This window comes from Pelobates fuscus, chromosome 5, assembly GCF_036172605.1.
Source record: "Pelobates fuscus isolate aPelFus1 chromosome 5, aPelFus1.pri, whole genome shotgun sequence".
Lineage (NCBI taxonomy): Eukaryota > Metazoa > Chordata > Amphibia > Anura > Pelobatidae > Pelobates > Pelobates fuscus.
In genome coordinates, this window is record NC_086321.1 from 46,076,683 (window position 1) to 46,090,545 (window position 13,863).

The window sequence follows — 13,863 nt, forward strand, 5'->3', positions numbered from 1 at the left end:
AACAAGTGATATATTTCTTTAGATGTACAGATATTTTTTGTAATGATTATATTTTAAAGTGCTTTCAAGCGCTCGCTTGAGTTTAGTTTTTCATTCAAGTGCATATTTGACATTAACACACTGTGTATGAAATGTATCATTGCAATAGGATTAAGGCAGGCTTCCCCAAACTCCGGCCCATAAGATGTTACTGAACTTCAACTCCCATGAATCTCAACCTATGTATTTCATTCATAGAATCATGGGAGTTGTAGTTCAGCAACATCTGGAGGGCCGGAGTTTGGGGAAACCTGGATTAAGGAATGCTTTATATCTATATGGTGACAGTGTAACATTGCAAGGCATTCTGGGATAATTGATACAATATCCGTATTTGTGGCCACTTGCTATTGAGAAAATGACTGGTTTTATAATCTCATAAATGGTCGTTCTTTATTGCACCCTAACTACATTGAGATAGCTTCAGTCTCATCACATTATAACTATTCATGGTTTTTGTCACAATTATTGTATATATGTATTCCTTCATATTATGATATATTATTGTGTCCTTTCTCCCCAAGGGGACGTCTTAATACAAGTATATATAAAATCTTTTTAGTTCTCTTTTTAATAGACAATTCTGTTTTTGGTGCTCCTGGGGAACACTTTTAGTATTCGTATTTTGAGTGTTGTATTTTTTTTAGGGTTATCATCTTGTTTGGTAATGCCGGATGGTCATTATTTTTTTTTTTAATTCTTTATTTTTGTTGTGCAGGTAGGTACAAGGTTTCCACAAACGCCACAACAGCGTGTATAAACATGGATCAACATATATTAGAGTTTGACAGTGGCATGCGTAGTCGCACTTTTTTATTTTTTTTTGCCTGATGGTCATTTGAGAGTTTCCTATTTTTGAGAACCTCTCCTATTTCTTTGTTACACTACAGAAATACATTATCTCTAATGTAAAACGGACTAGGGTCTGAGGTCTCTTTCAGGCAACTAACTTGTAACTCAGAATTAATATATAAATATAGTATGTTCATGCCCTCTTGCTGTCATATTGAAAATATCTCCTTTATCTCTCTGTTGCTCTTTCTTAGGTATTGAGCCCCAGAGTTTCATGATAAAGAATGTTCTTCAGGATAAATGCATCCATGCACCTCATGAAAATGGAAAGGTCTCCCTGACTGCATGCAAACAGAATGTCCTTCACCAGCAATGGATTTGGGATTTGGATTCCGCCTCTATCATAAACGCAAAGAGCAAGCTGTGTCTCACAGTTCAGAAAGTTAGTGAATCGGCCTCGCTCAAGATGCAGCCCTGCAAACAGACAGCTCTTCAAGCTTGGAGCTGTGATAAAGCAGGCCACCTAACTCTTAAGGGTCACAATCTATATCTCAGCACCAACGTTGGCACCAAGAAGGTCTTACTCTCTAAGAACCAAGATAAGTTCAGCAGGTGGCAGACACCATGGGGTTCACCAATCTGCAAGGAATTTATAAAACCTACTATGGATTATGAACCAAAAACAACACTAGAACCACATGAGGTCACTAAAGAGGTCACTAAAGAGGTCAACAAAGAGGTCTATGAATGTAAGTTTTACCAACCATCTACGGCAATCCATCCACCCACCTAAACCATCTCATTGGATCAGATTTGGATTTAACAGCAGCTGCTCATTGTCATTTTTTGAAATTTGTAACTGTATTAAGCATCCATTATTAGCATTATTAACTGTATAATAGGCCACAGGAAGGCACATAGGACAAAGAAACACCTTACTAGGGACAGTCATGATAATTAAGGGGTCAAACGGACATAGTTTGACGGTTACTCTTTTTTGGAGTTAAATATTATTGCTTAGCGCATAAACCTGTAAGATCATTGATTACCTTTCTGATTACAGTTATTGCAAACGTATGGGGGATTTCTAAGGGCTGAGGTCATGGGCTATTTTTAAAGTTAGACTAATTGATCATGTAACACAGGGTTCAGTTTTTGTGGTTAAGGCTATAGGACTGGTAGCACAGAGGGGTATTTATGATACCATGGCTTTGGGGGTGCATTTTTATTTTCTATTTAATCAGACTAGGAATTAAAAACATTAGATTTTTCTCGTAGACAATTATACTAAATATGAGTTTTAAAAACAAGATGGTATACAGATCTTGCCAGCTCTCTCCTTTCTTATCTATCACGCAATGGGGAGAACGCTATAATGTGTGATAAGTTTAATGGCAATTAAATACTACTGAAGTCTATTTGCAAAAAATGCTATTTGGTTATCATTAATAAACTATCTCTGGATATAATTAAAGTCCAGCTGCTTATATAGAGGTATAAACTGAAAGAAAAAAGGCATGGGAGGTATTTAGGATTCTACTTGGGCAATCGAGAGCTTTAGCTGTGCCTTCGATTTCATAAGTGTGAGGAGGTTATCCCTTCTTCCCTGCATTCCTGTTATAATTAGTAAATAATATAGTTGGCGCTACTTATTACAATTACTTATAAAGAGCCAACATAGGCTGCAGTGCTGTACAATAGGTGGACTACAACAAGTAGTTGCAACAAAAACAAGTTGGGGGAGTAAGGGTATGTTGTGTATTGAAGAGTTGGTTGCTAGAAGAGTTTACAATGAAGTATAATTTATTTTCCAATGATATAGTTGGAGGAGCGGAAGTGAAACGAGTTAGTCAGAATCACAAGGAGAGCACGATTATTATTACTGGCATTGGGGAAAACAGACCAAGGTAAAGAGGGCCCTGCCCGTGATGGGAGATCTAGCCATGTAAGCTCCTTTATACAGAGTACATTGCTGGGAGTGTAAGACAAATAAAAACAGGTTGTAGTAGTCAAGAAAGCAGATGATTGATGATGAGCACCTTGGCTGCATATATTGCTATATTTAAGTTATTTAAAGGACCACGATCATAGTTACATAGTTACATAGCTGAAAAGAGACTTGCGTCCATCAAGTTCAGCCTTCATCACATATGTTTTTTGCTGTTGATCCAAAAGAAGGCAAAAAAAAAAAAAAAAACCCAGTTTGAAGCACTTCCAATTTTGCAACAAGCTAGGAAAAAAATCCCTTCTTGACCCCAGAATGGCAGTCAGATTTATCCTTGGATCAAGCAGTTATTACCCTACATTGAAAGATTATATCCTTGAATATTCTGTTTTTGCAAGTATGCATCTAGTAGCTGTTTGAACATCTGTATGGACTCTGATGAGGACCACGATCATCTTAAACATATATCTTTTTTTTTTTTTTTTTATAATAATCCTTTTATCATGTATTGAAAGGAAATAGATTTTTATTTTATTTTAAATTAAGTAAACAGTCAGACAGTGTTTGGAAACCGACCATTAGTCTCTATGGTATTCCCTACTTCTGTGCTCGGAGTGAAGCAGGAAAGACCATAGAGACTAACTGTCCATTTTCAAACACTGTCTGACCCAAGGTGCATGTATATGGCTGGAGGATGATAATGTATTTTTCTCATTTTTTATTTTTTTTTAAACATATACCTTAAAAAGATAAATAATAAATAAATAAATAAAATATTTCCTATAAATACTTCATGAAAGGATAATTATATTAAAATATTTTTGAGGTGACAGTTGTTCTTTCATAATAAAATATAATACATTGCAAATATAAAAAAATTAAATAAAAAGAAATTAAATAAAAATTTCAAAAAAACAAAACAAAACATAAAATGAATTGCATAATTGTGACTCAAAAAATTGTCTAAAGGTATGCCAATAACATTAATAATCATAAACGTGTGCTGGGTGTACCTAGACACACCCTAATGCAGCCGGAGTGCTGGCTGCTTAACAAACAGGCAGGGAGATCCCCCCAATCCAGCATCTAATCCCCCACTACTGCTCCAAACCCCCTGCATCAGCCAATACCCCCACTTTAGCCTTTATTCCTTGCTGCAGCCCATGAACCCTACATCAGCCCCTACACCCCCAATACTGCCACTATCCCTCCTATTGCCCCTAACCCTTACTAGTCTCCCACTACTGCCCCTATCCTTCGATACAGCCCCTATCCCTATCTACTATACCCAACACCTCCCACTAGCTATATTGGACTGAGAGGCAGCTAACTTGAATCTCCCTGCCCATTTTGTACTAAATGGAAATCCCTCCACTTCTTACATGTGTTTCTTCTGTATTGTGTATATGTATTTCTGAGAGTGTGTGTCTGTGTGTATATCTGTTTGTATGAGTGTGTTGTTTCTGTGACTGTGTCTGTATGTGTGTAGTACCTGTGAGTGCATCTTCAGGTATGACTGCTGGTATCATTATGTATGTAATTGTATGAGTGGCTAGTAATGAGAATGAGTGAATAAGTGACCAGTTTACTAGTGAATTTGGTCCATTGCTTCGAAACAAAAGCAAAAGAGTACTGTTTTCTTGGAACATTGAGTACGTGCTCAATGTGAAGAAAACATAAGTGCATTTGAAGTGGTGAGTAAATTTCTGATTTGGCTAGTCGCTCAGGACCTGTAATTTTTGAGCTTTGCCTACATGTATATGCGCTAAACTCCGACTATTTCTGGGCGACAACAATGACTATAGTAAACATCAGTTTCAATAGATAGCATACAATCCCTATGCAGATTTAAATAACTGGAGTTTTTTTTAGTATCACTCCAATGACCATTAACGTGTAAGCTCACCTGTCATGTCAAGGCTAACCTCTTAAGTGAGCCCTACGCTAACACTTCATCTTACTTTAAGCTGTGAATGTTTCTGTATGTATGGCTGAATGTGTATCTGTGAGTGTGTATGTACTTGTGTATGCTTCTGAGTGTGTATTTATGTGTGTATCTGTGAGAATGTCTGCAATCATACATAGGAATGTTTCAGAGTGTACGTGTGCATTTGTGTGTGTCTTGATGTAGGTATCCATAAATGTGCAATCATTTGTGTCTGTTTCTGTTAATAATGTGCCTGTGTATATACATATACTCATATATACTGTCCTTATGTATGTATCCATATGCATCTGTGTGAATGTGTCTCTACGTGTCTGACTTTGAGAGTTTATTATGTATTTGTGTGTGTTTGTTTGTTTGTATCTGTGCATCTGTGAATATGTGTACCTCTAAATGAACACTTCCATGACTGACTGCAGTCTCTATATGTGTATACTTGTGTTGGTTAATTAGGAATTTTTATTTGTATTATTGAAATCCGAAAGAAAAAGTTACATTTGTAAAATGTGTCATATAATGCTCGTTTATTTTATCTCCCAAGTCAGCCATGACAGCTACTCACACACAGTCACACGCATGACACATCAGCCTCTACTTATCATTCACAGCTACCCACAAGTCACTCACAGCTATATACACAGCCAGCCTTATACATCAACACATCAAGCCATAACTCACACCTCACACACAGCTACAACACTTACAGCCACCCTACACATACACAAAACTCACACTAACTCCACACATCCACTGAACATTTAAATGAATATTCACATTACATAACATGAATGAAATGGGCTGAACGCGCCTCTGCTAATAATAATGTTTTAAAGATAGAAGTGACAGTGATTTGGTAAATGATTAGATGTGAGGGACAAATCATAGGCTGAAATCAAACAGAAAACCATCCAAGGCAGCAAACCTGTGGGAAAGAATTGAAGAACACCATCACAACACAATAAAAACAACAACAAAAAATGTGAGGGCATCCAGTCCCACTAACCATTTCTACAAGTTAGAAACATCATGTTCTTAACGAAGATACTTTGGAAACTACTGTTTGCTTTTATAAAGTCACGAATATTAAGCAAGAACGACTCTTAATTATAATTATAGGGCACTGAGGAGTGTTTCAAAAATCCGTATAGAAACAAAATAACCAGTGGCAACTGATGGCTCAACTGGTGAAAACTACCAAGCCATCACCAAGCTCCATTCCACCCACTGGCTCTGCTTTAGTAAATATGCTAAGAGAAACCCACGGGTTAAGACCTACATATCTGAACAGCACAGTTGGATCTCCTTCTCGTTGCTCTGTTCTTGTCTCAGTGACTTTGATTTGTTTTAGTATCTGTGTGTTTTCAGTGGAAATGATTTAAAACATTGTTTTGTTGTTGTTTTTTTTCTTCAAGCTAATTTCACCAGTACCACGGAGACCATGATAACTCTTCACATCACCCCTAATGTGGTAAAGATTGTTTCATCAACAGAGAATCCAGGACACAGTAACATGGATGACAATGGTGACAATGACAATGGTGAGAACCCCGCCGTAGAGAAATATAATGTTTAAGAACTTTTTGGGGTTCTTTTTTACTTTTGTAATATGAGAATCAAACTGCATATCTAGTAAAAAAAATAAAATAAAAAAAAAATTATATATATATATATAATAATAAAGTAAAAATAATATAATGAATGCTTAGGATCACTATAGGGTCAGGAACACATACATCTATACCTGATCCTATAGTGTTAAAACCACCATGTAGACCCCCTGGTCCCCTCATGCCTCCATAAATATAGCAAAATCTTACTGTATTCAAGCCTGAAGCTGTAGATCTGCATGCTGTTTGCCTCAAAAAAACAAGCAGTCTGCTGACATCAGCAGAAGTGATATCCTGATCCAATCACAATGCTTCCCCATAGGATTGTCTGAGACTGACAAAGAGGCAGATCAGGGGCAGAGCCAGCATGATTCAAACACAGCCCTGGCCAATCAGCATCTCCTCATAGAGATGAATTGAATCAATAAATCTCTATGAGGAAAGTTCAGTGTCTGCATGCAGAGGGGGGATACACTGAATGTTTGGATGCATTTTAGGCAGCCATGACCCAGGAATGATCTCTAGCAGCTATCTGAGGAGCGGCCAGTGAAGTTATCACTAGGCTGTAATATAAACACTGCATTTTCTCTGAAAAGACCGTGTTTACAGCAAAAAGCCTGAAGGTAATGATTCTACTCACCAGAACAAATTCAATAAGCTGTAGTTGTTCTGGTGACTATAGTGTCCCTTTAATATAACCAGTAGTGCAGAATAAAGGTAAAACAGAGGGAGAATTGTAAGTTTCAAGTTCCAAAATAAGATTTGCTTTAACCTGATTAATAAACACGTTTTAGAGTCTATTTTCATTTTGGCATTAGATGGGTTATGTGCATTTCCCGTCTGTAAGGACTCATATTTCAGAAAAGACCATCCACTAACAGCCGGACCTTTTTTCGAATGGACTTGCATATACTATACTTGTTTTGTATTCATGGAAGCTTACTCATAGGGCTTTTAAACACATGACATGACACATCACCTGTCCGCCCGCACCTCCCATGCTTCACCCTTCTGTCAGTCCCTACATTGGCTTCCTATAAAATATAGAGCTCAATTTAAAATTCTGGTTCTTGCTTTCAAATGTCTACATAATGCTGCTCCCACCTATCTATCCTCCCTTATACACAAGTATGTCCCGTCTAGGCCCTTACGATCTGCTGAAGACTTACGTCTATCTTCTGTCCGTACTCCCACCTCTGATGCTCGCCTTCAAGACTTCTCGAGGGCTGCACCGTTCCTGTGGAACTCGCTTCCCTCCTCCGTTAGATGCTCACAAAGTCTCCACTCCTTCAAAAAATCATTAAAAACACACTTCTTCATAAAAGCGTATCAATTAAACTCTTAATAGCTCCCAACTGATTCCTCTTCTGCAACTGTCTTTAGTCTAATACTATCCTTACCTTTTTGTGTCATTTTACCCCACTCCCACTAGCATGTAAGCTCATTGAGCAGGGCCCTCAACCCCTCTGTTCCTGTGTGTCCAACTTGTCTGGTTACAACTACATTTTTGTTCGTCCACCCATTGTAGAGCGCTGCGGAATTTGACGGCGCTCTATAAATAATATAATAATAATAATAATAATAATAATAATAGAAATGGGAGGAAAAAAATATTTTAAAGCACTTGTGAAGATAGTTGTCTTTTTTCTTATTATCACAACTATTTGTGCAGGAACTGTGCTTCCTAGTATTATATTTAAAAGACGTTTAACTCCAACAGCTTCTTTGTGTTCCCTGCTCAGTGATAATATACTAATCACCGTTTATACAGCATACTTTAAGCTATGCTATAGCAGAGAGAAATTAGTTGATTTATGTACTTTCATGACTTTTCACTGTAAATAGAGACATTGTGAGATAAGACCTCAAAGTCCAGGATGGTTTTATTCCTTTTATATATGAAGTTAGATAATCAGGACTTTTCAATGGTATAATGGGGACATATGATCTTTCAGGTGTCCATGACCAACAGTTTTTGGGTGTGGAAGCAAAGCGAATTGAGACGGATTATGAAACCATTCAACATGGTAAGTGGCAAAATAATCAAATAATTCTTTTAGGTTCTCCTTAGCCTTAAGTCTTCCTTATTTTAATCTTAAACTCCCTGCCTAACCTCCAGTCCCTTTTATCCTACAGTGTGGAGAACACAGTTCTACCTTCTTTACGGCACGGAAAAAAAAGCAGTGTTCTTGTTGTCATGACAATGTTCTGCATTATAAACAGTTCTATAATGACACCATTTTAACATTATTGCTTCATTAGAATGAATGGCATCAATTTTTAACGCAACATTTCTAAGTGAAAAATGCTCTGATGACGATGCTTCTAGGAAAATGGTATCATTAGTGATTCCTAACCGTTCTATTAAGAATTATTTATTTACAAAATATTTTACCAGGATGGATACATTGAGATTTTTCTCGTTTTCAAGTATGTCCTGGGTCCACAAAACATTGCATTGGTACAATAGGTTACGATATTACAAAAATACAATATAAAAACTATATATAATATATATATATATACAGTTGCAAGAAAAAGTATGTTAGCCCTTTGGAATGATATGGATTTCTGCACAAATTGGTCATAAAATCTGATCATCATCTAAGTCACAACAATAGACAATCACAGTCTGCTTAAACTAATAACACACAAATAATGAAATGTTGTCATGTTTTTATTGAACACACCATGTAAACATTCACAGTGCAGGTGGAAAAAGTATGTGAACCCTTGGATTTAATAACTGGTTGAACCTCCTTTGGCAGCAATAACTTCAACCAAACGTTTCCTGTAGTTGCTGATCAGACGTGCACAACGGTCAGGATTAATTCTTGACCATTCCTCTTTACAGAACTGTTTCAGTTCAGCAATATTCTTGGGATGTCTGGTGTGAATCGCTTTCTTGAGGTCATGCCACAGCATCTCAATCGGGTTGAGGTCAGGACTGGGCCACTTCAGAAGGCGTATTTTCTTCTGTTTAAGCCATTCTGTTGTTGATTTACTTCTATGCTTTGGGTCATTGTCCTGTTGCAACTTCCATCTTCTGTTGAGCTTCAGCTGGTAGACAGATGGCCTTAAGTTCTCCTGCAAAATGTCTTGATGAACTTGGGAATTCATTTTTCCTTCGATGATAGCAATCAGTCCAGGCCCTGACGCAGCAAAGCAGCCCCAAACCATGATGCCCCCACCACCATACTTCACATTTGGGATGAGGTTTTGATGCTGGTGTGCTGTGCCTCTTTTTCGCCACACATAGTGTTGTGTGTTTCTTCCAAACAACTCAACTTTGGTTTCATCTGTCCACAGAATATTTTGCCAGTACTGCTGTGGAACATCCAGGTGCAGCAATGCTTTGTTTGGACAGCAGTGGCTTCCTCTGTGGTATACTCCCATGAAATCCATTCTTGTTTAGTGTTTTATGTATTGTAGATTCGCTAACAGGGATGTTAGCATTTGCCAGTGACTTTTGTAAGTCTTTAGCTGACACTCTAGGATTCTTCTTCACCTCATTGAGCAGTCTGCGCTGTGCTCTTGCAGTTATCTTTACAGGACGGCCACTCCTAGGGAGAGCAGCAGCAGTGCTGAACTTTCTCCATTTATAGACAATTTGTCTTACCATGGACTGATGAACAGCAAGGCTTTTCGAGATACCTTTATAACCCTTTTCAGCTTTATGCAAGTCAACAATTCTTAATCGTAGGTCTTCTGAGAGCTATTTTGTGCTAAGCATCATTCACATCAGGCAATGCTTCTTGTGAAAAGCAAACCCAGAACTGGTGTGTGCTTTTTATAGGGCAGGGCAGCTGTAACCAACACCTCTTATCTCATCTCATTGATTGGACTCCAGTTGGCTGACATCTCACTCCAATTAGCTCTTGGAGAGGTCATTAGTCTAGGTGTTCACATACTTTTTCCACCTGCACTGTGAATTTTTACATGGTGTGTTCAATAAAAACATGGCAACATTTCATTCTTTGTGTGTTATTAGTTTAAGCAGACTGTGATTGTTTATTGTTGTGACTTAGATGATGATCAGATCATATTTTATGACCAATTTGTGCAGAAATCCATATCATTCCAAAGTGTTCACATACTTTTTCTTGCAGCTGTACATATATACATACACACACACACATATACATTTAATACATAACAGGTAATAAATATATTTAGAATGCATGTGAGAGAATTATAAGTAGTGATAGAGTGATTAATGATAGGTTCTTTTTGCACCCAAAGTTCAGGCCTTAGCAGTACAACTACCACACATACGTATCAGTGTTGGCCTCCCCAGATCACTTTTCTGGGGACTTCTCTGTAAAGGAACAATTCATAGTTTTTGGACCAAAGCAAACTTAAAGGAACACTATAGTCACCTAAATTACTTTAGCCAAATAAAGCAGTTTTAGTGTATAGATCATTCCCCTGCAATTGCACTGCTCAATTCACTGTCATTTAGGAGTTAAATCACTTTGTTTCTGTTTATGCAGCCCTAGCCACACCTCCCCTGGCTATGACAGAGCCTGCATGAAAAAAAAACAGTTTTCACTTTCAAACAGATGTAATTTACCTTAAATAATTGTATCTCAATCTCTAAATTGAACTTTAATCACATACAGGAGGCTCTTGCAGGCTCTAGCAAGCTATTAACATAGCAGGGGATAAGAAAATCTTAATTAAACAGAACTTGCAATTAAGAAAGCCTAAATAGGGCTCTCTTTACAGGAAGTGTTTATGGAAGGCTGTGCAAGTCACATGCAGGGAGGTGTCACTAGGGTTCATAAACAAAGTGATTTAACTGGTAAATGGCAGAGGATTGAGCAGTGAGGCTGCAGGGGCATGTTCTATACACCAAAACTGCTTCATTAAGCTAAGGTTGTTCAGGTGACTATAGTGTCCCTTTAAAGTGGCATGGTCACTTCACATGTGTTTTTGTCCTTATACATAGGGTAAACGTAGATATGACTTTTTCTTATGGTGAATGTGATCTTTGGCAACAGACGGAGCTAAAGCAAAGTTCTATATCAGCTGTTAAGCTAATTTACCCCAATCCATTCATCAAAACTATCCCACAGAATGACAAAGGTCAGACATTATGGAAAGAAGAAAACAAAATGGCGGCTTCCAGATACTGACATCTGGTGCTAGGAAAAAAAATACAGTATGTCACATGTACATTGCATACTTCTCCCCAAACTGACTTACTGCTTTAAATAGCTGCCAGATAGGAATCACACTTTTAATGCTGACACTTATTAAGGAAAATACATTCTTAAAGAATGCTTTCATCGCATTACAGTCCTGAATGGCTCCCTATGAGGTGACTTCAGGATCATCACGATTTCACTGCACCCTGGTTGAAATCATTGCTCTGGATTAGAGCCCCAGGAATGTTGTCTATATCGTTTAACAAAGTAAACAATCCCTGTTTTAGTGATGAAAATAACTTGTTGCCCTTAGATTTTGAGATAATCACAAGAGGCTATATTTTATTTTGCCCATAGCACTTTTTCCTAAACATATAATAAAATAACTCAATAATATCTACTTACAGGAAGTACATGGCAGACAGTGATGTTGATCCTATGTCCATTTGCTTTGATGCTGGGAGGAATGATACTGGCATTAAACATCCGTAACAATAAGTAAGTATCATTTCCAATTTGGAAAAAAAAAGTTACTTTTAAAGTATCTTTTAAAGCAATGTTTATTGTGTCGCCTGAAGGTGCAAACAAAACCAGCTCTAAAACAGGAAGAGACTCTTGTCTCATAAACCTCTGCACAAGTTGTTTACCTTGCAGAGCAGTTCCACCCATCACATAGGATAGAACTGCTAGAAAAGCAGCCATAGCAACGCGGCATTCTAAGCTACTCCTAGAGCTGAGAGTAGACTAAGGGTCCTCTAGGTCCCATCACCTTGGCTACTCTGCAAAGTTGTGATGGTGCTTAAAGTGGCCCCTTTAAGAGCGGGATGATAAATGTACTGTAAAACGCCAATGATGTTTACACAATGCTTTTTGATCATGTTTGCAGAAAAAGAAAGCTACTCTCGGCCATGCCCAGTCATTCCAAAGCTCTTCATAAAGGAGGTCCTGTGTACACACAGTGTCCTATCACTGAGAAAGTAGAGGGCTCCATGTGCACAGAACCATTCCCCCAAGCATCCACATTGAGACATGGAGAGATCCTGATTGAATGGAAGGATGGAACAGTCACACCACTATTTGACCCCCAACAAAACTAACAAAGAAACACAAATAAGAATAATCAACTAACGTTAAACATTTTCCAACATTGGCTTTTCTTTATGACCCCCATGAAAACACGTACAACCTGGACATCTGAAAGATCACCTAAATATTGGAAAATTCTGACTGCAGAAAAACCAGCTGCAACCTTGTTATATGTTATAAATGTTCTAGCGTGTTGAAGCACAGTAAGATATTACAGATCACATTTGCTAGTCACTTGTGGAATTCACTGCAGTACTTATCAGACTACGCCTGGTCCACCAGACAACTACTGCAGAACAATATTGAATAACGGACATAGCTAGCCTGGAAATAGTAACAAGAAAGCATCAACCTATGGGAATTAAATCCCATCTCTCTTATTATAGCACAAGAGGAAGGCTGCCAATTTTTGCCAGGGGGAATGCATATAAAACACCAAGATATAGTATGGTCCTAGTCACGCAAAACATGTGATGGATATGACTGATGAAAGCTGCTGGAGTTGTGAGATGTGGTAATATTTATGCCTGTGAACTCAACCCTACACAGCATAAAGGAGCACACGGAACAGACACACGGGGAGCTCTATCAGTGTTCTGTTCTAAAAAAAAATGGTCTAATGTACTAAAACTGTGTCAATCTCCATGGAAATCAGTGGAACCACCAGATACCTTCCATTGGTCACTAATACTTTGAGGTCACTTATAAACACCTCCAAGAACATCATACATTAACATCATAGTGTGGTTCCTTATTAATAGGCTCCTCCAAGCAGTATGGCTGCTTCAGTGATTTGAAGTGATTCTGGTGCTTGGAGTTTGTTTGTGCAGCCTTTCCAGTTTGAAACACTGCACATACCAAAAAATATGTCTTTGCTTCTGAAGGTATAACTCCCCTTGAGGCAGCGTCATTAGCCAGACAGGAACAAAAGTTCCGGTCCAACTGGTGTCAATTATGTGCTATTGGACAGCATGCTGGCGACAGATGACCAGGATAGTAATGGTTACTCTGATCAAAACCAGTGTTTTATGGTTGGAATAATCCTCTAACTACATATATCGCAGTCCATTAAAAAATATCCAGTAGGTTAGTAAAGGCCTGAATAACATTGAGATTGCGAGCCACCAGCCTATGAAACAAACCCAAAGGCCCTGTACAAATATGTCAATAATTAAATAGACAGGAAACACTTCATATCTGTAACATCCATTGGTAGTTCCGTAGTACTTATTCCTCACTAGTTAGAAATTAGCAGCCATGGCAATTAGCGCACTTCAGTACCAGTAAGAGGAGAATGCA

General features: G+C 38.0%; 1 protein-coding gene across 1 annotated transcript in view; it reads left to right on the forward strand.

The window, feature by feature from the left end:
- The window catches only part of LOC134610696 (uncharacterized), a 33,176-nt gene that overhangs the window by 17,271 nt on the left and 2,042 nt on the right, over positions 1–13,863 (forward strand). Inside the window, exons 2-6 of the mRNA XM_063453819.1 lie at positions 1,086–1,580; positions 6,134–6,259; positions 8,284–8,355; positions 11,886–11,976; positions 12,365–13,432. Coding sequence (XP_063309889.1) covers positions 1,086–1,580; positions 6,134–6,259; positions 8,284–8,355; positions 11,886–11,976; positions 12,365–12,575 — 995 coding nt within the window. The 3' untranslated portion in view covers positions 12,576–13,432. The remainder of the gene's footprint in view (positions 1–1,085; positions 1,581–6,133; positions 6,260–8,283; positions 8,356–11,885; positions 11,977–12,364; positions 13,433–13,863) is intronic.